Below are 25,537 nucleotides of genomic sequence, written 5' to 3'. Positions count from 1 at the left end.
ATCTGCGTCACCTCTTACAGTTTTCCTGTAATCTGAGGTCAAAGATGAGAATATATAGAGTACAGTACAGTAAAATGTGTTAAGTTTACTATCAATTTTCTCAAAAACCGTACAGTAATTTTTGCTGTGGATCACAGGGTGAAGAGTGGGGGTCACCCAGAGTTAGAATCCAGTGAGATATCTGCGTCACCTCTTACAGTTTTCCTGTAATCTGAGGTCAAAGATGAGAATATATAGAGTACAGTACAGTGAAATGTGTTAAGTTTACTATCACTTTTCTGGAAAACCGTACAGTAACTTTTGCTGTGGATCACAGGGTGCAGAGTGGAGATGGCCTAGGTTCAGAATCCAGTGAAATATCTGCGTCACCTCTTACAGTTTTCCTGTAATCTGAGGTCAAAGATGTCAATATGTAGAGTACAGTACAGTAAAATGGGAAGATTTTACTATCAATTTTCTCAAAAACCATACAGTAATTTTTGCTGTGGATGACAGGGTGAAGAGTGGGGGTCACCCAGAGTCAGAATCCAGTGAAATATCTGCGTCACCTCTTATAGTTTTCCTGTAATCTGAGCTCAAAAATGTCAATATGTAGAGTACAGTACAGTAAAATGGGAAGATTTTACTATCAATTTTCTCAAAAACCGTACAGTAATTTTTGCTGTGGATGACAGGGTGAAGAGTGGGGGTCACCCAGAGTCAGAATCCAGTGAAATATCTGCGTCACCTCTTATAGTTTTCCTGTAATCTGAGCTCAAAAATGTCAATATGTAGAGTACAGTACAGTAAAATGGGAAGATTTTACTATCAATTTTCTCAAAAACCGTACAGTAATTTTTGCTGTGGATCACAGGGTGAAGAGTGGGGGTCACCCAGAGTTAGAATCCAGTGAGATATCTGCGTCACCTCTTACAGTTTTCCTGTAATCTGAGGTCAAAGATGAGAATATATAGAGTACAGTACAGTAAAATGTGTTAAGTTTACTATCAATTTTCTCAAAAACCGTACAGTAATTTTTGCTGTGGATCACAGGGTGAAGAGTGGGGGTCACCCAGAGTCAGAATCCAGTGAGATATCTGCGTCACCTCTTATAGTTTTCCTGTAATCTGAGGTCAAAGATGAGAATATATAGAGTACAGTACAGTAAAATGGGAAGATTTTACTATCAATTTTCTCAAAAACCGTACAGTAATTTTTGCTGTGGATGACAGGGTGAAGAGTGGGGGTCACCCAGAGTCAGAATCCAGTGAAATATCTGCGTCACCTCTTATAGTTTTCCTGTAATCTGAGCTCAAAAATGTCAATATGTAGAGTACAGTACAGTAAAATGGGAAGATTTTACTATCAATTTTCTCAAAAACCGTACAGTAATTTTTGCTGTGGATGACAGGGTGAAGAGTGGGGGTCACCCAGAGTCAGAATCCAGTGAAATATCTGCGTCACCTCTTATAGTTTTCCTGTAATCTGAGCTCAAAAATGTCAATATGTAGAGTACAGTACAGTAAAATGGGAAGATTTTACTATCAATTTTCTCAAAAACCGTACAGTAATTTTTGCTGTGGATCACAGGGTGAAGAGTGGGGGTCACCCAGAGTTAGAATCCAGTGAGATATCTGCGTCACCTCTTACAGTTTTCCTGTAATCTGAGGTCAAAGATGAGAATATATAGAGTACAGTACAGTAAAATGTGTTAAGTTTACTATCAATTTTCTCAAAAACCGTACAGTAATTTTTGCTGTGGATCACAGGGTGAAGAGTGGGGGTCACCCAGAGTTAGAATCCAGTGAGATATCTGCGTCACCTCTTACAGTTTTCCTGTAATCTGAGGTCAAAGATGAGAATATATAGAGTACAGTACAGTGAAATGTGTTAAGTTTACTATCACTTTTCTGGAAAACCGTACAGTAACTTTTGCTGTGGATCACAGGGTGCAGAGTGGAGATGGCCTAGGTTCAGAATCCAGTGAAATATCTGCGTCACCTCTTACAGTTTTCCTGTAATCTGAGGTCAAAGATGTCAATATGTAGAGTACAGTACAGTAAAATGGGAAGATTTTACTATCAATTTTCTCAAAAACCGTACAGTAATTTTTGCTGTGGATGACAGGGTGAAGAGTGGGTGTCACCCAGAGTCAGAATCCAGTGAAATATCTGCGTCACCTCTTATAGTTTTCCTGTAATCTGAGCTCAAAAATGTCAATATGTAGAGTACAGTACAGTAAAATGGGAAGATTTTACTATCAATTTTCTCAAAAACCGTACAGTAATTTTTGCTGTGGATCACAGGGTGAAGAGTGGGGGTCACCCAGAGTTAGAATCCAGTGAGATATCTGCGTCACCTCTTACAGTTTTCCTGTAATCTGAGGTCAAAGATGAGAATATATAGAGTACAGTACAGTGAAATGTGTTAAGTTTACTATCACTTTTCTGGAAAACCGTACAGTAACTTTTGCTGTGGATCACAGGGTGCAGAGTGGAGATGGCCTAGGTTCAGAATCCAGTGAAATATCTGCGTCACCTCTTACAGTTTTCCTGTAATCTGAGGTCAAATATGTCAATATGTAGAGTACAGTACAGTAAAATGGGAAGATTTTACTATCAATTTTCTCAAAAACCGTACAGTAATTTTTGCTGTGGATGACAGGGTGAAGAGTGGGGGTCACCCAGAGTCAGAATCCAGTGAGATATCTGCGTCACCTCTTACAGTTTTCCTGTAATCTGAGGTCAAAGATGTCAATATGTAGAGTACAGTACAGTAAAATGGGAAGATTTTACTATCAATTTTCTCAAAAACCGTACAGTAATTTTTGCTGTGGATGACAGGGTGAAGAGTGGGGGTCACCCAGAGTCAGAATCCAGTGAAATATCTGCGTCACCTCTTATAGTTTTCCTGTAATCTGAGCTCAAAAATGTCAATATGTAGAGTACAGTACAGTAAAATGGGAAGATTTTACTATCAATTTTCTCAAAAACCGTACAGTAATTTTTGCTGTGGTTGACAGGGTGAAGAGTGGGGGTCACCCAGAGTTAGAATCCAGTGAGATATCTGCGTCACCTCTTACAGTTTTCCTGTAATCTGAGGTCAAAGATGAGAATATATAGAGTACAGTACAGTAAAATGTGTTAAGTTTACTATCAATTTTCTGGAAAACCGTACAGTAACTTTTGCTGTGGATCACAGGGTGCAGAGTGGAGATGGCCTAGGTTCAGAATCCAGTGAAATATCTGCGTCACCTCTTACAGTTTTCCTGTAATTTGAGGCCAAAGATGAGGACATTAAAAGTACAGTAGAGTAAATTGTGCAAAGTTTACTATCACTTTTCTCAAAAACCGTACAGTAATTTTTGCTGTGGATGACAGGGTGAAGAGTGGGGGTCACCCAGAGTTAGAATCCAATGAAATATCTGCGTCACCTCTTACAGTTTTCCTGTAATCTGAGGTCAAAGATGAGAATATATAGAGTACAGTACAGTAAAATGTGTTAAGTTTACTATCAATTTTCTCAAAAACCGTACAGTAATTTTGGCTGTGGATGACAGGGTGAAGAGTGGGGGTCACCCAGAGTTAGAATCCAGTGAGATATCTGCGTCACCTCTTACAGTTTTCCTGTAATCTGAGGTCAAAGATGAGAATATGTAGAGTACAGTAAAGAAAAATAGGAAGATTTTACTATCAATTTTCTCAAAAACCGTACAGTAATTTTTGCTGTGGATGACAGGGTGCAGAGTGGAAATGGCCTGTATTCAGAATCCAGTGAAATATCTGTGTCACCTCTTATAGTTTTCCTGTAATCTGAGGTCAAAAATGAGGAGATTAAAAGTACAGTAGAGTAAATTGTGTAAATTTTATTGTTAAATTTCTCTGAATCATACAGTAATTTGGGCTGTGGATCACAGGGGGAAAAGTGGAGATAAACCAAAACTGGGAGTGGATTGTGAAGCAAAATAGTCCCAGGACACAAAAGACTGCGTTTCTAAGCCAGTCGGCACCGATACCGTAATATGCGTAATAGTAGCGCAACAACATTTTCGGTGCGGCTGGCGGTGCGGCTAGCTTGACTGTGACTTCGTAAGTGAGGGCTCACTTGACCGCAGTAGATTATAATGGCTTCAAACTCACATTGAGGCCTGTGGGGCACTATCAGCCACTGAAACAGTAGACAAATGAATATTTCATACCTTAAGGCTGCCTGTTTATTTAAGGGAGATGAACAATACATTATAATTGTATATAATAATATCACAGATGATAGATTAAATAGGTTTTTGATAGATGCTTGTGCATTGTTAAAGTCTTATATGTTGAATTGATCTGAGTATGTCATCTGTTCAAAGCCTCTCCCAGTCAGTGCTGTTCTCTATGCCTGTCTTACTCTACATGATCTTTTTTAACATCAGCATGCTAAAGGACTTGTTTGGAAGAGACTGCTATTTTATACGCTAAAATATGTTTTTCTTCTGGTTGGTGAAAACACTTTATTATCCTCTAATAGATTTTTTAAATGCTTGGTGATGGTAGTACCCAAAACTAGCTGCATCAGGTACTTCCCTGTGTATTTGGAGAGGATCAGAAGTCCCAGGAATAAAAAAGCAACTAATTATTTATCTGCACAGCCGTACAAGTGGCTGACTGCTAGTTTGTTCCTCTGAGGCTGTGTCCTAGTCAGTGTGTCTCGCTAGATTTCTCTCTCTTCTGTTAATTGAGCATTTTTGTTTGTTCTGTGCAGTTCTGGTTAATAAGTGAAATTAATAAAAGCCGCAGAAATATTTTCATTGCATTTCTGTTTGTTCTGTACTTGCTAACTGTCAGTTCAGAAGAAAATGTAGCTGCTGTTTGCCAACAAACTCAGTTCCTTTGCCCGATAATTTCCTTCAAAAAAATGCCTACATATATATTTATAAGCTGAGTTATTATATAGCTGAATAATTATATCTTTCAATTAATAACTAATAATGTTTTATTTTAAATTTGTGTCTTTTAGCTTCTTCTGCTTATTATTGTTATCCATCCATTTTCTTCTGCTTATCAAGGACTGGTTTACCCGGGCAGCAGCCTAAGCAGAGAAGCCCACATCTCCCTCTCCCCAGCCACCTCCTCCACTTCTTCTGGGATAACACCAAGACATCCTCAGGCCAGCTGAGAGATATAGCCTCTCCAGAGTGTCCTAGGTCTGCCCTGGGCCTCTTTCTCCTTTTCTCATCAGCCTCTCTTCAACGTGTAGGAATAGCAGCTCTACTCTGAGCCCCTTTTGAGTAACTGAACTCCTCAGCCTGTCTTTAAGGGAGAGGCAACACCCTTGGAGAAAGCTCGTGTTTTTCATCTGTCAGTCCTCTGCTCACCTGTCCCCAAACTCGTAAACAAGAGAAGATTAAAGTCCTCCGCTTGATGCTGCAAGTCATTGTTTTTTATTGTCTTTTTCTTAATATATTCAGGTCATTCTAAAAATATCTGTACAACAGTTTGTTTATGCAGTCAGCATTTGTATATATACAGCAGTATTCTCAAACAAGCAACAGTGAACGCACCTGTGTGAGGCAAATTCCACAATCACAGTTCAATCAGTCCCCCCACCCTGACACTTTTTTCCACTTTAAGTGAGGAAATGGAATTAAATCTGACACATCTTTATCATTTTTGGACATATCAACATATCTTTTTAAGGTTAAGAGAATATGGTCATCAGATTGGAGAAGCTGAACAATCAGAGCTGTGATAATGATATTTAAGGATATTTAAGGTGTGTTGACTGGTTCATAACGTCAGCTCATGTGAGAAAACATCCCATGCTAAAGTTGCCGCTAGCTGCTGGTTGATGGTGAATTTATTGTGTGTTTCCACCGTCTGTACAGATGAAGAGTAGCAGAGCTGGAGATGAGGCAGGAGGAAGAGTTGACTCAATTCAATTTCAGTTTATTTCTATAGCGTTAATCACAACAACAGTCACCTCAAGACACTTTATACTGCAAGGTGGAGGCCCTATTGTAATACAGAGAAAACGAAATGATCAAAACAAGCCCTTTGAGCGAGCACTTGGTGACTGTGGGAAGGAAAAACACCATTTTAACTGGAAGAAACTTCCAGTAGAAGCAGGTATAGGGAGGGGCAGCCTCTGAGGACTGGTTGGGGTTGAGGGGAGGGAGAAAGGACAAAGGACACGCTGTGGAAGAGAGCCACTCTATGAGCTGTTCATTCAGTTTGTGGTTTAGCTCGACTCCATGACGTTTCTGAACTAATGCTTTGCTCAGTTAATGTTGCAATGAATTATGGGTGGATTTTACTGATATTCTATCTTTATGTTGTCACCAAACACATCTACAGATTTAGGATTAGCTACAGGCTCCTCTACCCCTGCTAGCCCTTCTGTCCTGCCCAGGATGGCGCCCCTGGTGCCCCCTCATAAGGTCCAGCAGTCCTACTGTCCATCCAACAGCTCCTTCTCCCCTCTTACAGCCCCTATGGGAGCTCCATCTGTGGTGGCTACAGGCCTTACAGCTACAGCTACGGTGGCGGCTACAGCCTGGGAGGATACAGACACACACCTCACCTTGAGGACGTCCCCCCAGCAGGTTTGTGCAGCAGGCTGAAGAGATGGAACAGCAAGCACTCACATATTCATATGAGTACATTTAGTTGTTTTGAGAGGTGTACTCAACACAGGACAGTGGCTGCAGGTGCTAATTGTTTTGAGTTCAAAGTAATTAAGGCTGCTGTTGCAAAGTTTGATAATAGAATCTGAAGCTGGTAATGTTCAGGGCTGCAGTACACGTGTAAAGATGAGTCTGCTTGTATGACATCATATGTGCCTTTGTGTAACTCAGTGGCAAATAAATTGGGTACCATAGCTCCATATGCCATTAGTTACTTAAAAAGCAGAAGGACTTGTTTTTGGTTCAGACCAGTTAAAATGATGAATGTCTTTCATTCAGTTTCCTTGCTTGGTTTAGACACTAACTGGGCGAGCGAGGAGGACGACCACGTGGTGGCCAGAGGAGAATATGACTTTACAGCTGCTTCTCAGGAGGAGCTTTCTATGCAAGCTGGAGAGATGCTCAACCTCGCTCCTAAAGGTGATGAGCTTTTTACTGGCTGCGGGACATTTGATTCTGAGTGCTTTGACCCAAAACCTTCTATTTTTGTTTTCCTTATCTTAGAAATAACAGATGAGGGCTCTTCTTTTGTGTGAGCGTGCCCCATGTTTACAACTATCTCCCTCGTGTTTAGAGCTACAGCCCCGTGTGCGTGGCTGGCTCCTGGCCAGCGTGGACGGTGAGACCACCGGCTCGTCCCAGCAAACTACGTTAAGATCCTCAGCAAGAGAAGAGACCGCCGGGCCACAGATGTGGAGAGGCTCGCTCAGGCCCAGCAGGCGAACACGCAGGCACCCCAAACAACCTCAGCTGCACAAATCTGTGTCTCTCCTGCAGCCCATAAACGTACAGCATCTACCCGCATCATGTACAGTACATGAATGACCCGTCTCGTCAGATTCATTAGGCTCAGCTGTGTCCCCCTCCTGTGTTTCCTCGTTTCCCTCTGTGTGTATTTATAGTAGTGATGGCCAAACAAAGCTTTCTGAAGCTTGTGTTGAAAAACGATTCATTACTGGAAGCTTTTTAACACAGTCCTCTGTGGTGACATCTGCTGGTCAAAAATATGAAGAGCAGCTTGAATCTACAGAAAAACTGAACTGCTTCATTATGATTGCCCACTCTGCAGAGTGGAATTCACAATTCACAATTGGACGTCACTGATCACGTGACTGTGGCCAAACGAATCGAGCATCGACAGAGTGCTTCTGAAGCGGTGTGTTGGTGTTTTTGACACACGCGCCGGAGCGTCAGCTTCAAGCGGGCCATCACTAATTTATAGCATTCGTCCTCTTGTGTGTGTTACTGGTCCGTCTGTGTTCCTCCATGCTGTTTTTCCTGCTTGTCATCCTTCGTGTTTTAACTCCATTCCCTTGTGTCCAGGTTTCTTATTTGGTTCTCAGCTTTCCCAGTTTAGGTTTTCCTAGTTTTGTTTCTCGCCTCCCTCGCCTTTGTTTGTATGTCACTCTCCATAAATAAAGCTCACTCACATCAGCAGTGCCTGCATCTTGGGTCCTCCATTCATATCTCAACACGCAAACCCTGACATTTATTGTGTAGTTACATACTGCTAGGAAGTGCTGACAAAATATGAAATTATGATGCTATTTATGTAGAGGCACAGTACCAACACAGAACAGCGGGGACACAGAATCAAAACCTAAGAACTAACAAAGACACATCAAGAAATCAAAGATTAATAAAACAAAACAGAAAACACTGAGCCAGCGACCCAGGACCGTGACATTCAGTTTCTCAAGGAGGAATCAAAGCAAACATTTTTTTCTTTTTATGAATAAGAGATTTCCTTTATGTGTTACGTGATGGTGTAAGTTCCAGCACAGCTCATTTAGTGTGCAGAAGTGCTCCGAGGCCCCTATGAAACACATGATTGAAAGAATCTAATAAATTAGAGGGTGCAGTAGCTGTAGTATGACTTTTTGTTCTCCTGCTGCTTGACGACTTTACTTTTTTCTTTTTTTTGGTGGGAGGAAGTTGACATCTCAGTCCATTGTGACGTGCAGATCTTTGACTGGCTTATGAACTCCGTCAGGAGGAACTCAGCAGGAGAGGGAAACAAGGACCAACAAACCCGGCTTGGTAAAAAGGAACAAGAACAGAAAAAATCAACATCATTACACATCCCTGAGCTGTCATTTACACCACCTGTGGCGCTTGATTTATTGGTCACTAAACGTGGTGTGTGTTTGGTGCGTCACTGGCTGCGTGTTCTGTGTTATTTGTCGGTCGTGTGGTTTGGGCGTTGATATTTGACATCACAGCAGAGAGACTGGATGTGATGTCAGACCCCTCTAAATCGTGTAATTTACAGATATTTAATTCCAATGATTTGACTGCATCATTGTGTCTTTGAGTTATGACCCAAACTCTCTTTCAACTTTGTGAATAAATTCACGTGCCCCTGTGACCTCATAATTACACCACAGTTCAGATGGCATGAATGAGTCATGAGGTCACACCAACAGTGACAACATCAGCAGTGACATCACTAAAGTTGCCAGGTGAGTCCATAAATAGAACCCGTGACGTGGAGCAGGTACCGCCGTTTTGGACGATGCCACGACGCAGTTATAGACGCAAACGTGCTTCTCGCCCCGTTCGCAGACGCAGGAGAGCCCACAAGGCCTCGGGTGTCCGCAGACGTGGGAGAAGATACCGTCGCAGACATTAGACAATCTCAATAAACATGTAGGATGAACATCAAAAGTGTGGTCCAAGTTTTTTTTAGATAATATATGTTGTTGTTGTTTTGTGTGTGTTTGTTATCAATGTTGTGAATAAACTTAAGCTTAGTAAGCCATCAAGCACTGATTACTCGTAGAAGAGCACCAATAGGAGACAGAACTAATTAGAAGGTGTTATTATTCAGTCTGTACATCGAATAGAAGGCACTAACCACAAGGTGATCTTCAATGCATCTCTGTGTGAATGTGAACGGGGCGAGAAGACCCCCACTGACTGCATGTCTTTAGACTGTGGGAGGAAGCTGGAGAGAACATGCAGACTCCACACAAAGACCCCGGCCTGATGGGGTTAGGGTCCTGAGTTTGATACCCCAAACTGAGGACAGAGGAAGGGATGGGTGATGTTCATGTGTGCCCAGGTGTATGATGTGGCTCTTTGCGGTGACACAGTAAAAAATGTGGCTGTTTGTCTGTGACTGGTTGGCTGCCCCAGCCCTGGCCCTTCATGTATTTCAGTAATGTCTTTTTCTCCCGTCTCCTCCTCTCGTTTACATGTTTTGCCCTTGTGACCCATTCCTTCTGTCACGTGTGTTTTCCCCCCAGCCATCATGTTCTGTTTGTGCTTAGTTATGTCCATGTCTCATCTCTAGTCCTCTTTTCCCTCTGTATGTATTCACAGTGTACGTGTTCCTCGTCGGTTCGTCATGCTAAGTCTGCGTGTCTTATTCCGTCATGTGTCATGTATCACTCCAAATCTCATCAATCTTGACTTTAACTGATAATAACTGTTTGCTGAGTGTTATGTCTAAAAGGTATTGCACAATCGCCTCTAGTAGAGGATCAGGTTTGTTTTCCACTGATAATGGATTTTAACATGACTGACCAATGATTGTGGAGCACGTCCATGTAGGATCTTATAAATACAACGAGCAAACTTAAATGTTTTAAAATGTTCAAAACTTAATATATTATATTTCTGAAGTATGACGGAAGGAAAAAGTTTCATATTTTTAAAAAAATCCAATTTCATATGATCAAATTTATGTCAAAAAGTTCATATTTATTCCTCCTATGTCATGTGTGAGTACTGTACTGTAAATGTCATATATATCAGATGATACTGATAACCTAATGCTAATAACTATGCAGAGGTCTCTAGGCCTCGACTTTTATGGAGCATGTGAAGTTTGGGGCAGAGTGGACAAAGAAAAGTTTCTCAGCAGGTTCAACAGGTTGCTACAACACAGGCCGATGAAGTATTGCACTCACTCATCCAAACTGGCAAACATGTAACATACACCCTAAGACTGATCCTGCTTTTTACTCCTTTGCTATGATTTAATTTGATATTATGTAGCCTTGGAGACAGTTTGCATAGATTAGAATGTTAGATTCCTGTGATGTCATCAATGCCCGATGTTTTGTTTTAATGTCTTGTGATAGTTCTAAGTGCAGACAAAGTCAGAGTTCAAGTGAGTTTAGTCCAATTTCTTTCCCTTTTTACCCTGATCTCCTGCTGTATGACAGAGTCCTGCTGTCCAGAGGAGAGGTGCTGAAACGCTTTGCTCCATGTAAGATAAGATAACTCTTTATTGTCATTGCACAGTCATACATAGTACAGTAGTACAATGAAATTGGAAAATGTCTGGGAGAGGTGAAAGTTTTCATGAGCAGCAAAGGGCTCGCCTTTTCTGCGCTGGAACAGCCAGAGTGGCTGAAAAAGCTGCACTTTGTGGACATTACAGCGAACCAGAAGAAGCTGAATACAAGTCTTCAGGGGAGAGGAGGCACAGCGTTACACATGCTGGAGGAGGTGTTAGCGTTTGAGTGCAAACTGACAGTTAATAAATTCAGAGCATTTGCAGTCTGCAATCACCACAGTTATTTGAGAAATAATTCCACGAGTTCAGAGAGGAAAAACCCACATTATCCTTCCCCATCACTGCCCTGACCATCGATCCATCCCTGTTAAATGTGACTGGATTTTCAGGTGATACTGAGAACCTTGTTTGAAACATGGAATGCCATCCCGACACATAAAGATGAAGAAATATGCATTTGGAGTCCTGACGATCTTCAGATCCACATACGTATGTGAGCAGCTGTTCTCCACCATGAACTGTGTTACAAACAAACACAGCTGACGCCTCACAGACGACAGCTTACAGTCCTGCGTAGATGAAAGTGACTTTGTAACTTGTAACTGTAAATTAAATGTGTAAGTGATATTTATATAGGTGTAAACTTATACACAGCTTTATGCCTTGTTGCTGTTTTAGAAAGAGTTAAAAAATGAATGTCCACTATTTAAACCTTTTGAATGCAGGATATTTTATTAAAGCAATTTAGCAGGAGGGGGAAAAGCCAGCTCACATACTATGATCACATAATGAAATCACTTAATACTCATCTAATTAACCCACTCTTAGCTAATGTTGATCTTTTGAGGAGAGAGATTGAGGAGAGAACGGGCACATCCATGCCTGAAGAGGCCCTTATCTCTGTTTTGCATCCCTGCAACTTCAACACTCCAGGGATTCAGTTGAAATCCAAATCCTCTCAAAGTTATATTTCAAAAAAGAGCAGAGAAAAAGCCAAAAAATACAAAACCCAAGTGTAAGTGTGCAGTTCAGACAGCAGCTGATCTCTGGGCTCTAGAGTCTGACCAATTTGGTCACATTTGCGGCCAAATTTCTCACTGGTGCGACTAATAAAATCCTAGGTCGCACCAGCGACCAGCCGTTCAGTACATTAAAAAAAAGTCTCTGCGATCTGAAAGTCTCCGTATCACTCCCGTATCATCACTCCCCGCCTGGCGCTGACTACAGCAGAGTACCTGGCCTACCAGTGTGAGAAACATGTGCTGGTCATCCTCACTGACATGAGTTCCTACGCTGAAGCTCTGAGAGAGGCACGACTGCCTTTACTTTCTTTGGCTCATGTTTAGGTGTTGTTTGTCAAAATAACATCAGTGTAAAAGCCAAATCCCAATGAGTCACAACGTTGTAATATAATGGTATTCAGGGCTCTAGAGTGCGACCATATTTTTCAATGATGCGACTAAAAAAGATCTTTGGTCGCACCGGTGTGACCAGCTGTTCAAAAACGTAAACACAGAGCCGACGCATCACAATCAGCTTTCTCGGCTTTCTCACACGGACACGCCGTCGCGGCTGAAAGCCGACAGCTCGCTGACTCTGATACGTCGGCGCTTTGTGTTTCCGTCTTTTTTGCGCTCGATTCTGAGCTGCAGGTTTTATCTCTCTAACCAAAATTCACTGAAGCAGCAGCAGAAGATCCAAACTACGCTCCACATTTGATCAATGTCGTCATTAATGCCCTCTGACTTTTGCTTCAGCGCGATAAAATCACACTTCCTGCACAGCTCTCTCTCTCTGTACTTCAAGAACAGTTTCCCGTCTCAAATCTCTGTTTCCTGCATCATTCATTCGCTTATCACCCACCAGTCTACCGTTGTTTACAGCGCTGTCGGCCGCTCGGACAAGAAAGCCTAATTTCTGCTGTTTAATACTGAAGAAATGTAAACTTTTTAAAACGATGCAATAAAGTGTATCTGCTATAGAAAACAGGGCAGGAAAATCTCCTTCATGTTTTTCTGTTTTATCCTCAGTTACTTTGACACAAAGGCCTCTGCTGTGATGCTCACACCTCTGATGAAGTCTCACATGTGTCAGTGCTGATAAATCATCAGAATTATAATATTTCTGACTGTCTGAGGCAAAATCAAATTGAATGGAATCAGGACCTCGTGAATCGAGTGGATTACAGAAATCAGTGATGATACCCAGCCGTAGTGAGCAGCCTAGGCCCGACAGAAGTGGATGTAGCTGTGGGTAAAAAGGTGGAAAGAACTACTGATAACTTTTAAAGTTAAGGCCTGATCCTTCTGAAATTCATAGCCAGCTCTGACACACAGCCATCAATCTCTGGGCGCTGAAAAAGCAGCAGTGTATCCAGAAAACACATTATATGCTGCGATAAATGCCCAAGTGTGTGACAAAGTGGCTAGGAGAGAAGTCATTTGCCATTTGTCACTTGTGTATGTTGTTATTCTGTGTTCTGTTATCTTATAGTTTATCATAATGCTTTAATGTAAACACAGCACATGTAGCCTTGGCTCTACATACTATCCCGGGTCTGTTTGTGGTAGCATTGGTTATATTCATTTCATCTGTGCAAATGTACTTAAAGCTAAATGTCACTTCGTCATTAATTAATTTGAATCTTTCATTTGTTTATGTAGTTTGGTTATAGTTACCATTGTGTGTTCCTCTGGACAGGTCCTATGTGTAAAACGGGTATGTGGGAATAGCTGCCCCAGTACTTCCTGGTTTTATAGGATATGATGTCACTGATCATGTCAATTGGGTGTAACCAAATGAAGGGGTGTTTCTTTTGTGTAAAATTGTTTATTTCATTTAAAATAACCTCATGAGTCTGTAAGTGAAGAGATTGACTTTTCAAACTGTTTAGTTGGGTGAATGAGTTTGTTAAGTGGAAAAATGATTTTATTCCTGTTTCTTTGGACTAGACTGTGTTATTTAGTCTACCCTGTTTTTCCAATGGTGGAGGTTAATGAGATCCAGGTGTGAGTAGAATTTTATATAAAGCAGGTGAGATTTTGACTGAGAGGTTCTTATGTTTTGTGAAATAATTGTTGAAAGGCGACGCCAGAAAATAAAGAATACTTAAAAGAAACTTGAACAGTCTGCAGATGCTGTCTTCCTATCACCTTCCATGCTGCTTATGTCACGCTACTTCACAAAGTGTCCCTCTAACACTGCCTTTCAGTGGCAAACAGGTCAGAGGACACAGGATGACATCATACTGTATGCCTATATGACATCATACTGTATGCCTATATGACATCATACTGTATGCCCATATGACATCATACTGTATGCTTATATGACATCTGTCACAGCCCAGCGGCACGAGGTAAATGGGATGGACACAAGTGCAAGATCCAAACCGGAAGCAAGACAGTGAGTGATCAAAAAGGTTCATTTCTTCCCCCACAAATTAAACACACAAGCCAAATTTAAACGAAACCACTACACTAGTGGGTGCGCTGTCAAAACTAAGGCAGCTAAATGAAAACTAGACAGCTCTAGAATACAGCGGGACAGCTGTGGCAGTGGGGAGGTGGAAGCTGGGCTGGGAAAAATACTGTGAAGAGACCAGGGCATTGGTTTCAGGTGAAGGGGACAGGTGGGGCCCAAAGGAGGAGGACCGCTGTTGGAAACCTACAGGTACGCACCCAGACCATGACAACATCAAGCTGGATACCATACATGACATGAAGCTGTATGCAGACATGACATCATACTTTAAGACTTATATGACATCAAGCTGTCTCGATCCAGGACTTCAAGCTGAGGGCATACATGAGATCAGGCTGTGTGACACAAATGACATTAATCTGTAAGACTTATAAGACATGAAGCTTGTCAGGGTTATATTGTTGATTGTCATATATGCTTAGAGTTTTATAGTCAATGTCATGTTGGTAGAGGGTTGATCCTTAGGAGTCTGCAAAGACTTTGTGTGCATTCCAGAGTGTTCTGGCATTCACACCCACATCCTGGGAGCATGGGAGAGGTCGTACCTGCTCTTATTGTTTTGTGGTAGGATGAACGTATCTATATCTGTTTTAGTCTAAGTGCCTTTTGTTTAGATGAACTGCTGGACTTCCAGACCAGCAGGTTTAGGGAAGTCTTCACACACACACACACACATGCTTACACAACGCACAGGCAAGGTACTCTTTGTTTGCATGTATACGTCATATGTTAATGAATATTCATGTAACCTCAATAAAAGAGCAGTGTTACGAGGGAGCGGATGAGAGCGACTGGGGTCAAGCGAAGGAACGGCGTTTGTCCAGTTCTCTCCCGTGCACGAGAAACATGAAGAACTTTGCCTACTCGTGTCTTGCTTTGCTGTGTAGTTAAATTGTCTTGAAAGTTCCAGCGAATAGGTTTGAGCTACAAACCTATCAAGGTTGCATGTCATACATGACATGATACTTTATGCCTTTATATGACATCATACTTTATGCCTATATGACATGAAGCTGTATGCCTATATGACATCATACTGTAGCCTGGGAAATGGTTAGCCACACAGGACACAATTACTGGGTTCTTAATGTGCAGTTTTATTGTCAATGCCGACTGAATAAACAAAAAAAATGTCCTTTGACCTTTACTTTTGTCAAACAGCAGCCATATGGACTTGTACTGAACATCGACAGCACGAGAGGTAACGTGGCAAAGTAACAGAATAACCGACTAAACAAAGATGCGCCAATACAATACGAGGAATAAAGGAAATGAAATACAAAACACAAAAATACGGCAGTGACCTCTGTCTGTGCAGAACAAAATACAAAGAGCTAAATCACACAAGGCTCCTTTAAAAACTGTGGAAGTGTTAGACACATTTTTATAAACACTTACATTCCACAGAAATCTCAGCTCACTCGGATACTGGAGCACACAGACGATCTCGCAACTCATCCCTTACATGGAGAAAATGGCCGCTCCACGCTGCACATACAGGTCCTTTGCATCATACATTTCAGAAATACATCATCTTGTTAAAATACTGACGTTTTGCCACTGCACTACAATTATACCAATATGTTTCAATGAGTTATGTGCATATTTAACAATTCCTTACCAACAATTTAACTCCTTCACAACATTCCCGTTCCACATCGACAACAAAAAGAAAAGTCCCGAGATGCAGTTCTTGTTAAGTCTTTTTTTGGAAAACTGCAGTTAACCCTTAAGAACTGCCCCCCCCCCACCCCCCCAAGTGACCACAATATGCAACTACACAAACCTATAAAATTAACAGCTTCAAGTGCACGCAACATGCAGATAGCCAAAGAAATAGCACAAGCAATAACATGAAATTACCCAATAACATTCTTGTCTTACCTTACATGGAAACAAAGACACAACATTTTAAGACCCATTTTTGAAACTTAAATGGACATTTGATTAACTGAAATGGAAAATATTATTATTAATTTACCACTCGGCTAAAATACTGTATGCCTATATGACATCATACTGGATGCCTATATGACATCATACTGTATGCCTTATATGACATAATACTGTATGCCTACATGACATCTTACTGTTCTTTTAAGAGTCAAGTTCTTGCATGAATCGGACCAATAATACAGACTTGTAATGAATGCTCTTCCTTACCAGTGAGTCCTGAAGTTCTTCAGTTCTTGCTTCAATCAGAGGCATCTTATTAACACATAAATCAACGATTCCCTGAACTATTTAAAATAAAGACTTCCCCAAATAGGAGCACTAAGGCAAAAGGAAAACCACAAGTTTTTCCATTTGAGGGGTCTCTACTTGAAATGTTCTTTAAGTGAACCATGATATCTAAAGTTTGCTTCAAAGTGTCTAATTGTTGTGAACTCATATGCAAGGTCCCGAAGCTCTTTTGGAATATCCTGTGTTGTCTGTGTTTCCAAATCCATGAGGGTTACCTAGACATGAGTCTCCTTTTACATGAACTCAATATTCCTCTTGCAGTCCCACCCACATTTAAATTAACGAGATTCAATCATGAAACTAATGGTTGGCTAACGACTGTTGTAGCACCCCATTGTATTTTGTTGTCATCTTTTGTCTCCAGTAGCTGTTGAAGGATTCCTGCGATTTCAATCAGAGGCATCTTATTAACACATAAATCAACGATTCCCCGAACTATTCAAAATAAAGAATTCCCAAAATTGGAGCACTAAGTAAAGAGGAAAACCACAAGTTTTTCAATTTGAGGGGTCTCTACTTGAAATGTTCTGCAAGTGAACCATGTTAACTAACGTTTGCTTCAAAGTGTCTAATTGTTGTAAACTCATATGCAAGGTTACTTTGAGTGGGTGCACTTAGGAATAAAACCACCATCAGTGCCTCCATTCAAAGTGATCTTGATATGAAACATAGAACTCAATTTGATAGACATAACTTGAAGTGTCAGGTAGAATTTGTAGCAGTTGTTGTGTACAACTGGTCCAAGCAGATGCACTTACTGAATTCAAGAGAGAAGTTCTTGCATGAGTTGGACCAATAATACAGACTTGTAATGAATGCTCTTCCTTACCAGTGAGTCCCGAAGCTCTTTTGGAATATCCTGTGTTGTCTGTGTTTCCAAATCCATGAGAGATGCTTGAACATGAGTCTCCTTTTACATGAACTCAAGACTCCTCTTGCAGTCCCACCCACATTTAAGTCAATGACATTCAGTCATGAAACCAATGGTTGGCTAACGACTGTTGTAGCGGCCCATTGTATTTTGGTTTCCTCTTTTGTCTCCAGTAGCTGTTGAAGGATTTGTGCGATTTCAATCAGAGGCATCTTATAAACACATAAATCAACGATTCCCTGAACTATTCAAAATAAAGTATTCCCAAAATTGGAGCACTAAGTAAAGAGGAAAACCACAAGTTTTTCCATTTGAGAGGTCTCTACTTGAAATGTTCTGCAAGTGAACCGTGTTATCTAAAGTTTGCTTCAAAGTGTCTAATTGTTGTAAACTCACATGTAAGGTCACTTTGAGTGGGTGCACTTAGGAATAAAACCACCATCAGTGTCTCCATTCAAAGTGATCTTGATATGAAACATAGAACTAAATTTGATAGACATAACTTGAAGGGTCAGGTAGAATTTGAAGCAGTTGTTGTGTACAACTGGTCCAAGCAGATGCACTTACTGAATTCAAGAGACAAGTTCTTGCATGAGTTGGACCAATAATACAGACTTGTAATGAAACCTCTTCCTTACCAGTGAGTCCCGAAGCTCTTTTGGGATACCCTGTGTTGTCTGTGTTTCCAAATCCATGAGAGATGCTTGAACATGAGTCTCCTTTTATATGAACTCAAGACTCCTCTTGCAGTCCCACCCAAATTTAAGTCAATGACATTCAGTCATGAGACTAATGGTTGGCTAACGACTGTTGTAGCGGCCTATTGTATTTTGGTTTGCTCTTTTTGTTGTCATCTTTTGTCTCCAGTAGCTGTTGAAGGATTTGTGCGATTTCAATCAGAGGCATCTTATTAGCACATAAATCAACGATTACCTGAACTATTCAAAATAAAGAATTCCCAAAATTGGAGCACTAAGTAAAGAGGAAAACCACAAGTTTTTCCATTTGAGGGGTCTCTACTTGAAATGTTCTGTAAGTGAACCGTGTTATCTAAAGTTTGCTTCAAAGTGTCTAATTGCTGTAAACTCACATGTAAGGTCACTTTGAGTGGGTGCACTTAGGAATAAAACCACCACCAGTGTCTCCATTCAAAGTGATCTTGATATGAAACATAGAACTCAATTTGATAGACATAACTTGAAGGGTCAGGTAGAATTTGTAGCAGTTGTTGTGTACAACTGGTCCAAGCAGATGCACTTACTGAATTCAAGAGAGAAGTTCTTGCACGAGTTGGACCAATAATACAGACTTGTAATGAATGCTCTTCCTTACCAGTGAGTCCCGAAGCTCTTTTGGAATATCCTGTGTTGTCTGTGTTTCCAAATCCATGAGAGATGCTTGAACATGAGTCTCCTTTTATATGAACTCAAGACTCCTATTGCAGTCCCACCCACATTTAAGTCAATGACATTCAGTAATGAAACCAATGGTTGGCTAACGACTGTTGTAGTGGCCCATTGTATTTTGGTTTCCTCTTTTGTCTCCAGTAGCTGTTGAAGGTTTTGTGCAGCTTCAATCAGAGCCATCTTATTAACAAATGAAATAACGATTCCCTGAACTATTTAAAATAAAGACTTCCCCAAATAGGAGCACTAACACAAAAGGAAAACCACAAGTGTTTCCATTTGAGGGGTCTCTATTTTAGATGTTCTGTAAGTCAACCGTGTTATCTAAAGTTCTCTTCAAAGTGTGTAATTGTTGTAAACTCATATGCAAGGTCACTTTGAGTGGGTGCACTTAGGAATACAACCACCATCAGTGTCTCCATTCAAAGTGATCTTGATATGAAACATAGAACTCAATTTGATATACGTAGCATGCAGGGTCAGGTAGAATTTGTAGCAGTCGATGAGCTTGTCTATTTGAGATGTTCTTTAAGTGAAACATATAATCTAAAGTTTGCTTCAAAGTGTCTAATTGTTGTAAACTCATATGCAAGGTCACTTTGAGTGGGTGCACTTAGGAATACAACCACCATCAGTGTCTCCATTCAAAGTGATCTTGATATGAAACATAGAACTAAATTTGATAGACATAACTTGAAGTGTCATGTAGAATTTGTAGCAGTTGTTGTGTACAACTGGTCCAAGCAGATGCACTTACTGAATTCAAGAGACAAGTTCTTGCATGAGTTGGACCAATAATACAGACTTGTAATGAACGCTCTTCCTTACCAGTGAGTCCCGAAGCTCTTTTGGGATACCCTGTGTTGTCTGTGTTTCCAAATCCATGAGAGATGCTTGAACATGAGTCTCCTTTTATATGAACTCAAGACTCCTCTTGCAGTCCCACCCACATTTAAGTCAATGACATTCAGTCATGAGACTAATGGTTGGCTAACGACTGTTGTAGTGGCCTATTGTATTTTGGTTTGCTCTTTTTGTTGTCATCTTTTGTCTCCAGTAGCTGTTGAAGGATTTGTGCGATTTCAATCAGAGGCATCTTATTAGCACATAAATCAACGATTCCCTGAACTATTCAAAATAAAGAATTCCCAAAATTGGAGCACTAAGTAAAGAGGAAAACCACAAGTTTTTCCATTTGAGGGGTCTCTACTTGAAATGTTCTGTAAGTGAACCGTGTTATCTAAAGTTTGCTTCAAAGTGTCTAATTGCTGTTAACTCATATGCAGGTTCACTTTGATTGGGTGCACTTAGGAAAAGAACCACCATTGATATGAAGCGCAGGACATATAGCTTCAAATATTTATGAATTTCTTAAGTATATCTCTAATCCATGATTACTATATTAGACCTAATGAGTACAACAATAATTAGCACGTAATGTACTCAGAATCCAAGTAAGTGCTTAAGTCTCTGTAATGTTCATGACCAATCTTATGCTTATTGAATACATATATAACAAGGGTATCAGTGAAAAAGCTGATGTTTTGAATGTAATGCTTTGTTGCTGAGATCAAGAGTATAATTGCTAACACTTACAGAACCTAAAATTCTAGTTGGTAATAGTCTTTTTTGTTATGATGGTGAATAATTCCTTAAATTATGTCATTGTTTCATCCTGATGTGAACCCAATCCAAGATTATCTCAAAGGAAGCACTTGGGAAAAAAAGAATCATTCCATTTTCATTCCATGAAATCTTGACAACTCAGTTCAATTCAACTGTATTTATACACCACCAAATCACAACAACAGACGTCTCAAGGCGCTTTATATTGTATGTAGACCTTACAATAAAGAATTCAGAGAAAAACCCAACAATCATATGACCCCCTATGAGAAAGAACTTTGGTGATACTGGGAAGGATTAACTCCCTGCTGTGGAAGAGAGCCAGAGATTAATAACGAGTGTGATTAAATGCAGAGAGATCTATTAACACATGTTGAGTGAGATAGGTGACTAGAAGGAAATACTCAGTGCATCATGGGAATCCCCCAACAGTCTACACCTATTGCAGCATAACTAAGGGAGGACTCAGGGTCACCTGATCCAGCCCTAACTATATGCTTTAGAAAAAAGGAAAGTTTTACGCTTAAGTTGTAATAAGGAATTTTATTTTAACAGGACATAAAGATTTCGGAATGTCAAAATACAATATAAATCAAAATCCAAGAGTCCAATCCAAAACTTGCACAGAAGAAGAAAAGTTTCTCAGCAGGTTCAACAGGTTCCTACAACACAGGCCGATGAAGTATTGCACTCACCCATCCAAACTGGCAAACATGTAACATACACCCTAAGACTGATCCTGCTTTTTACTCCTTTGCTATGATTTAATTTGATATCATCATCATTGATTCGCATCATTGCATCATTCATTTGCTTATCACCAGTGTTGGGACTAACGCGTTATTAAGTAACGCGTTACAGTAACTACGTTATTATTGTGGTAACGAGCACGGTAACTAGTTATTATGCTAAAATCAGGAACGCGTTAGTCGTTACTGGGATTTAGATAGGGTCGTTACTCGTTACTTCGCACTGTAAAACCCAATAAGTTAATTTAACTCAAAACTTTTGGTGAAACTGATTACATAAAATATTTTAAGTAACTAAAACTTAAAAATAAAAGTTAAATAAACACACTTTATTTATTAGCTTTAGATAAATATTTTTAAGTACCATTGATAAATGTTTTTATGTTATATCCACATTTTTGGTTTAGTACTCTGTACTTGATATTTTGAGTTTCAAGTACAAATCTAGCTCAAGTAACTATTAGGAATTAATATTTCGTTTCAAAATGTTAACCATTTTAAGCTAATACAACTCAAAAATTTAAAATACAAACGCTTGTAATATCTAAATCTACTGTGTTTTGAATTTGATATAAAAAAAGTGCCCAAAATAATTACACTTGTAAAAACATAAGACAGAAAATATAAATTCAAGTTACAAATTTATTGAGTTACTTTAACACATAGCATTTCTAACAAAAAGCCCGAAGACATAAATCCACCACATTTTATAGGGAATAATGTCAGAAATGTCCAGTTTTGGCACAAGGTTACAATATTAGAAATAAAGAATTTCACAACATGTTTTAAGAGTATTCAGATTTGATTAACACATGAGTATGGCCTTTTTATTAAAAAACAAACAAAAGGAAAAGAAAATCCTGCATTATTAGGTGGGAAAACCAAATGAAAGTAATAGTATAGTATAGTGCAGCTAATACACTGAAATATAATTGGTAACCTTTTTAATATGCCAATACTGTGGTTATGCAAAAAGCACATTTGTAGAGTGCAATCACAGTCTCAACAACAAAGCAATAAAACATTAAATAGAAAAATACTTCTTTAGTGACATAAAACAAAGTGTTATAAACCTCCTTAGCGCCTTATGTCAGTTATGAGCAGTTCAGGAGGAACGTTCCTTAAGTGACATTCAAGATCCCACCTAGAAGCCAGAAATGTAGTGAGATTGTGGATTTAAGATAATGAAGTATGAAACAGAGTCTGCAAAGATTTCTTTATTCTATTCTCTGTTTTTAAAAAAAAAAAAAACTTATCCAGACTTGGAAACATGATAAACTGAATTACTTGCTTTAACAGGCACTTGAGGGCTGTGTAGGAATCCTGGACATTATTCTGCTGCCAAAAGATCATTTTTAAGACTCAGCACTTTGGGCTTCAACTTCCCACCCTCCAGACCCATCAAAATGTTCTGAATAAAGTCAAAAATGTTGGCCAAACATGTTGGGTAGCTTAGGTGCAGGGCGTAGGTCAGTCCAAATATTACTAGAAATGCATCAGCCAGGGTGGTGAAAACAAAGATCATGTTACCCTCGACCAAAACTGCAGTCTTCTCAGGGCAGAAGAATGTTGCATCGCTGGAATTGGCTCTGATGAGGAGGAGTCCAAGTGGCACTTCACTAATATCTGGTCTATCAGAATGCATCATCTACAAAAAACAAAATTACTACATGTTAGTGCATTCTTTTTTCTCTTAGTTTCATCTATACAAGTCACATTTCTGGATTATTACTTGCTCAGAAATCAATTGTTTGAACAACAAAAAAGCCACAACACACCAAAGATTTGAGAAAACAAACTGACAAAAATAGTACTTTTAGTAAAGCAAAGTCATACCTCTTCGTAGCAATAACAACAGAAAGTCAATAGAAGTTATATATATTTTTCATTTGTACAGTGACATATGGTTGGGCTAGGAACATTATAGAAGGTCTACACACATTAAAAACATGTAGTGTTTCCATTATGTGACATGGACACTGTTGTAGACAGATCCAAGCATGGAGATGCTTCTCAAACTGTCAAAGTGTCATAATATTTTGAGAAATCTAAACAAGGATGCTACTAAGATATTGTTCACAACTTTGTCCAAAACTTACATCCCACGTTTTGATGAAGGTAGAGGTGTCTTGGTACAAATAGGCAGGGAGGGCATGAAGCACACCAGCACGTTGGGCATGGATATCAGCTTGTTCCTACATCACAAGAAAATTTTTATTTTAAATTATTGGCTAACCTAGTCAAGAATGGTAGTTAAAATTGAAAAATTGATCAAATTAAATAAAGCTCAAAAAACAAGACAAAAACCCACTAACCTGGAGATTATAGCTTCTGAAGAGCTGAGACAGGACATCAGACACGTTCCCTGTGCAAACAGCTTTCTTTCTGAATAAGCTCTGGGACCAGGGAGCATGTTGGTCCAACACAGCATAAAAGTGGTTCTTCAGGTGGAGGTTTGTAATCCTGTGCAATTCTGCACAGATCTGAAAACACAGGATAAATTTATGTTTACAAGTTTCAATTAGTCTATAAATCTTTGCAAAATACATCAAAATCCTTACATGCCAAAGGCATAATTTGTTCAGACAGGCCAGATAACAGGAGTTGATATAAAATACATCTTGTTAGGTACATCTATATACATTCTTACCTGGGACTGGGATTTCAGAGTAGGCCAGCAATCCAGGATCTGACCTACTGGTAGGTCATCATTGATTATCTCTTTGCATCGCAAGGCCAAAGTTGTGTGCATCAGCTTTGTAATCAGGATTCTTTTCACTTTTCTCGACTTCATCTACAATCTGTAGTCTTAGCTGGTCAAGGTAAACAGCATCTTCACCCCGGAAAATTTACTTCTGCTCTGGCATGGACATAACAGTAAAACACAGAAGACAAGACAGACTACACAGAGAACAGAAAAGACACATAACTAAGGAGACACAGATGAAACATAACTAGCCCAGAACTCAACTAAACCTTAACTAATAATACCAACAATACAAGAACTTCACCTCATTTCAATATAACATAAGAAAGCAAAAATACAAAATAAACTCAAAATGCTGGGTCACAGACCCAGCCCCTGACAGAAAAAAAAACAAAGTCTTTCACTAATGAACACTGGGCATCAGAATAAAATAAAACGAAAAAAATAACTGTTTGGTAAATATATTATTGATGGTCGTTAAGCTAACCTAAAATAGACCAGGCACAACAATTTTACAGTTCAGAAGCTTCTACATTTCAACTTAGTATACATAACTATTTGCAATGTAAACCAAGTTCTACCGCCTAATTATGTAATGATTAATCACTGCTTTTGTAAGTATGTCCTGTGCCTACAATTTTGCTGCCCCAGTTTTAATATGTACAACTCCAGAGAACTAAACGTAAGTTTCAAGTTCCACCAGTTAGCAAATGGATTAGCCAAAGTCAATATCCATGTATGCGCTAAGTGTGAAGCAGCCTCTGCTGGGACTAATAATGTGTTATACTAAATATGAGCTTATTAGCATAATTCTTGCAAAACACTTTGGGGCCAAGGCGACATGGATAATGCATGTAATTCTTAAATGCCTGCTATTGTTGTACATTTATGACGATAAAAACCCTTTATTACAACGGAGAACTATAGTTTCAGGAAAAAATACAACTTACCACAAAAGCGCTCCTGAAGATGCCGCAAAGGCGGTAAATGCAGCTAGCCAAGTGCATAGCGTTAGCTGTTCCAGTTCAAAAGTCCGTAACATACCATAGCACGTCCTCCTTTATCCAGCGTCAAAGGCAATGCCGCAAATAAAACCCTTCACAAATGTTTTGATTTCTGTTCGGATATTAACGTTCCACAAGTTTCTTTCGGAGTAATGAGCGGGCATTCGCACTCGAAGCGAGGAATCCAAGATGGTTGCCAGCACTTCATAAAGAAACAGGTGGCGCACGTAGGTACGTACGTAGGCACGTAAGTGACGTCAGTGTTAAAACTCAAATTATTTAAGGGCAATGTCAGAAACTAATCAATATATTCAAGTACTGATAACTTGAAAAAACAAACTTGTTCAAACTACTCAAAAAAATAAAGGTGTATGAACTTATAACAGGTTTTTAAGTAGTTGGAACTCATTTCATTTATCGAACTATTACTATTCGGTCTTACAGTGCGTGTGGTGGCTATCGCGGAGCTTCCACAGATTCTGCAACATTAGCAAGTGGTGGAGGCCAGCAGGTGAATGAGGGAAAGGGGACGCAGAAGGAAAAGAGACCCGAGGC

General features: G+C 39.7%; 1 protein-coding gene across 1 annotated transcript; it reads right to left on the bottom strand.

Moving 5' to 3' along the window:
* Positions 1-22,517: 22,517 nt before the first annotated feature.
* On the bottom strand, positions 22,518-24,065 carry LOC148094646 (uncharacterized). Its single transcript, XM_087837465.1, has 4 exons — positions 23,922-24,065; positions 23,587-23,754; positions 23,371-23,466; positions 22,518-22,919 (listed from the first exon to the last, which is right to left on the bottom strand). Exons 1-4 carry the CDS (start codon positions 24,063-24,065, stop codon positions 22,602-22,604), a joined length of 726 nt encoding a protein of 241 aa, XP_087693591.1. The 3' UTR covers positions 22,518-22,601.
* Positions 24,066-25,537: the final 1,472 nt, after the last annotated feature.

The sequence above is a fragment of the Neolamprologus brichardi genome, unplaced genomic scaffold, assembly GCF_056152115.1.
Source record: "Neolamprologus brichardi isolate AB-2024 unplaced genomic scaffold, ASM5615211v1 NODE_ptg000033l+_length_6344489_cov_1, whole genome shotgun sequence".
NCBI lineage: Eukaryota > Metazoa > Chordata > Actinopteri > Cichliformes > Cichlidae > Neolamprologus > Neolamprologus brichardi.
Note: the sequence above shows the minus strand (reverse complement) of the source record. Positions and strands in the feature narration are given on the sequence as shown.

Coding starts and splice junctions, on each gene's coding strand:
- LOC148094646 (XM_087837465.1), bottom strand. CDS start 24,065: ATGAAGTCGAGAAAAGTGAAAAGAATCCTGATTACAAAGCTGATGCAC. Junction 23,755..23,921: donor CTCTGAAATCCCAGTCCCAG/GTAAGAATGTAT, acceptor CTGTGTTTTCAG/ATCTGTGCAGAATTGCACAG. Junction 22,920..23,370: donor CCTTCATCAAAACGTGGGAT/GTAAGTTTTGGA, acceptor TGTTTTTTGTAG/ATGATGCATTCTGATAGACC.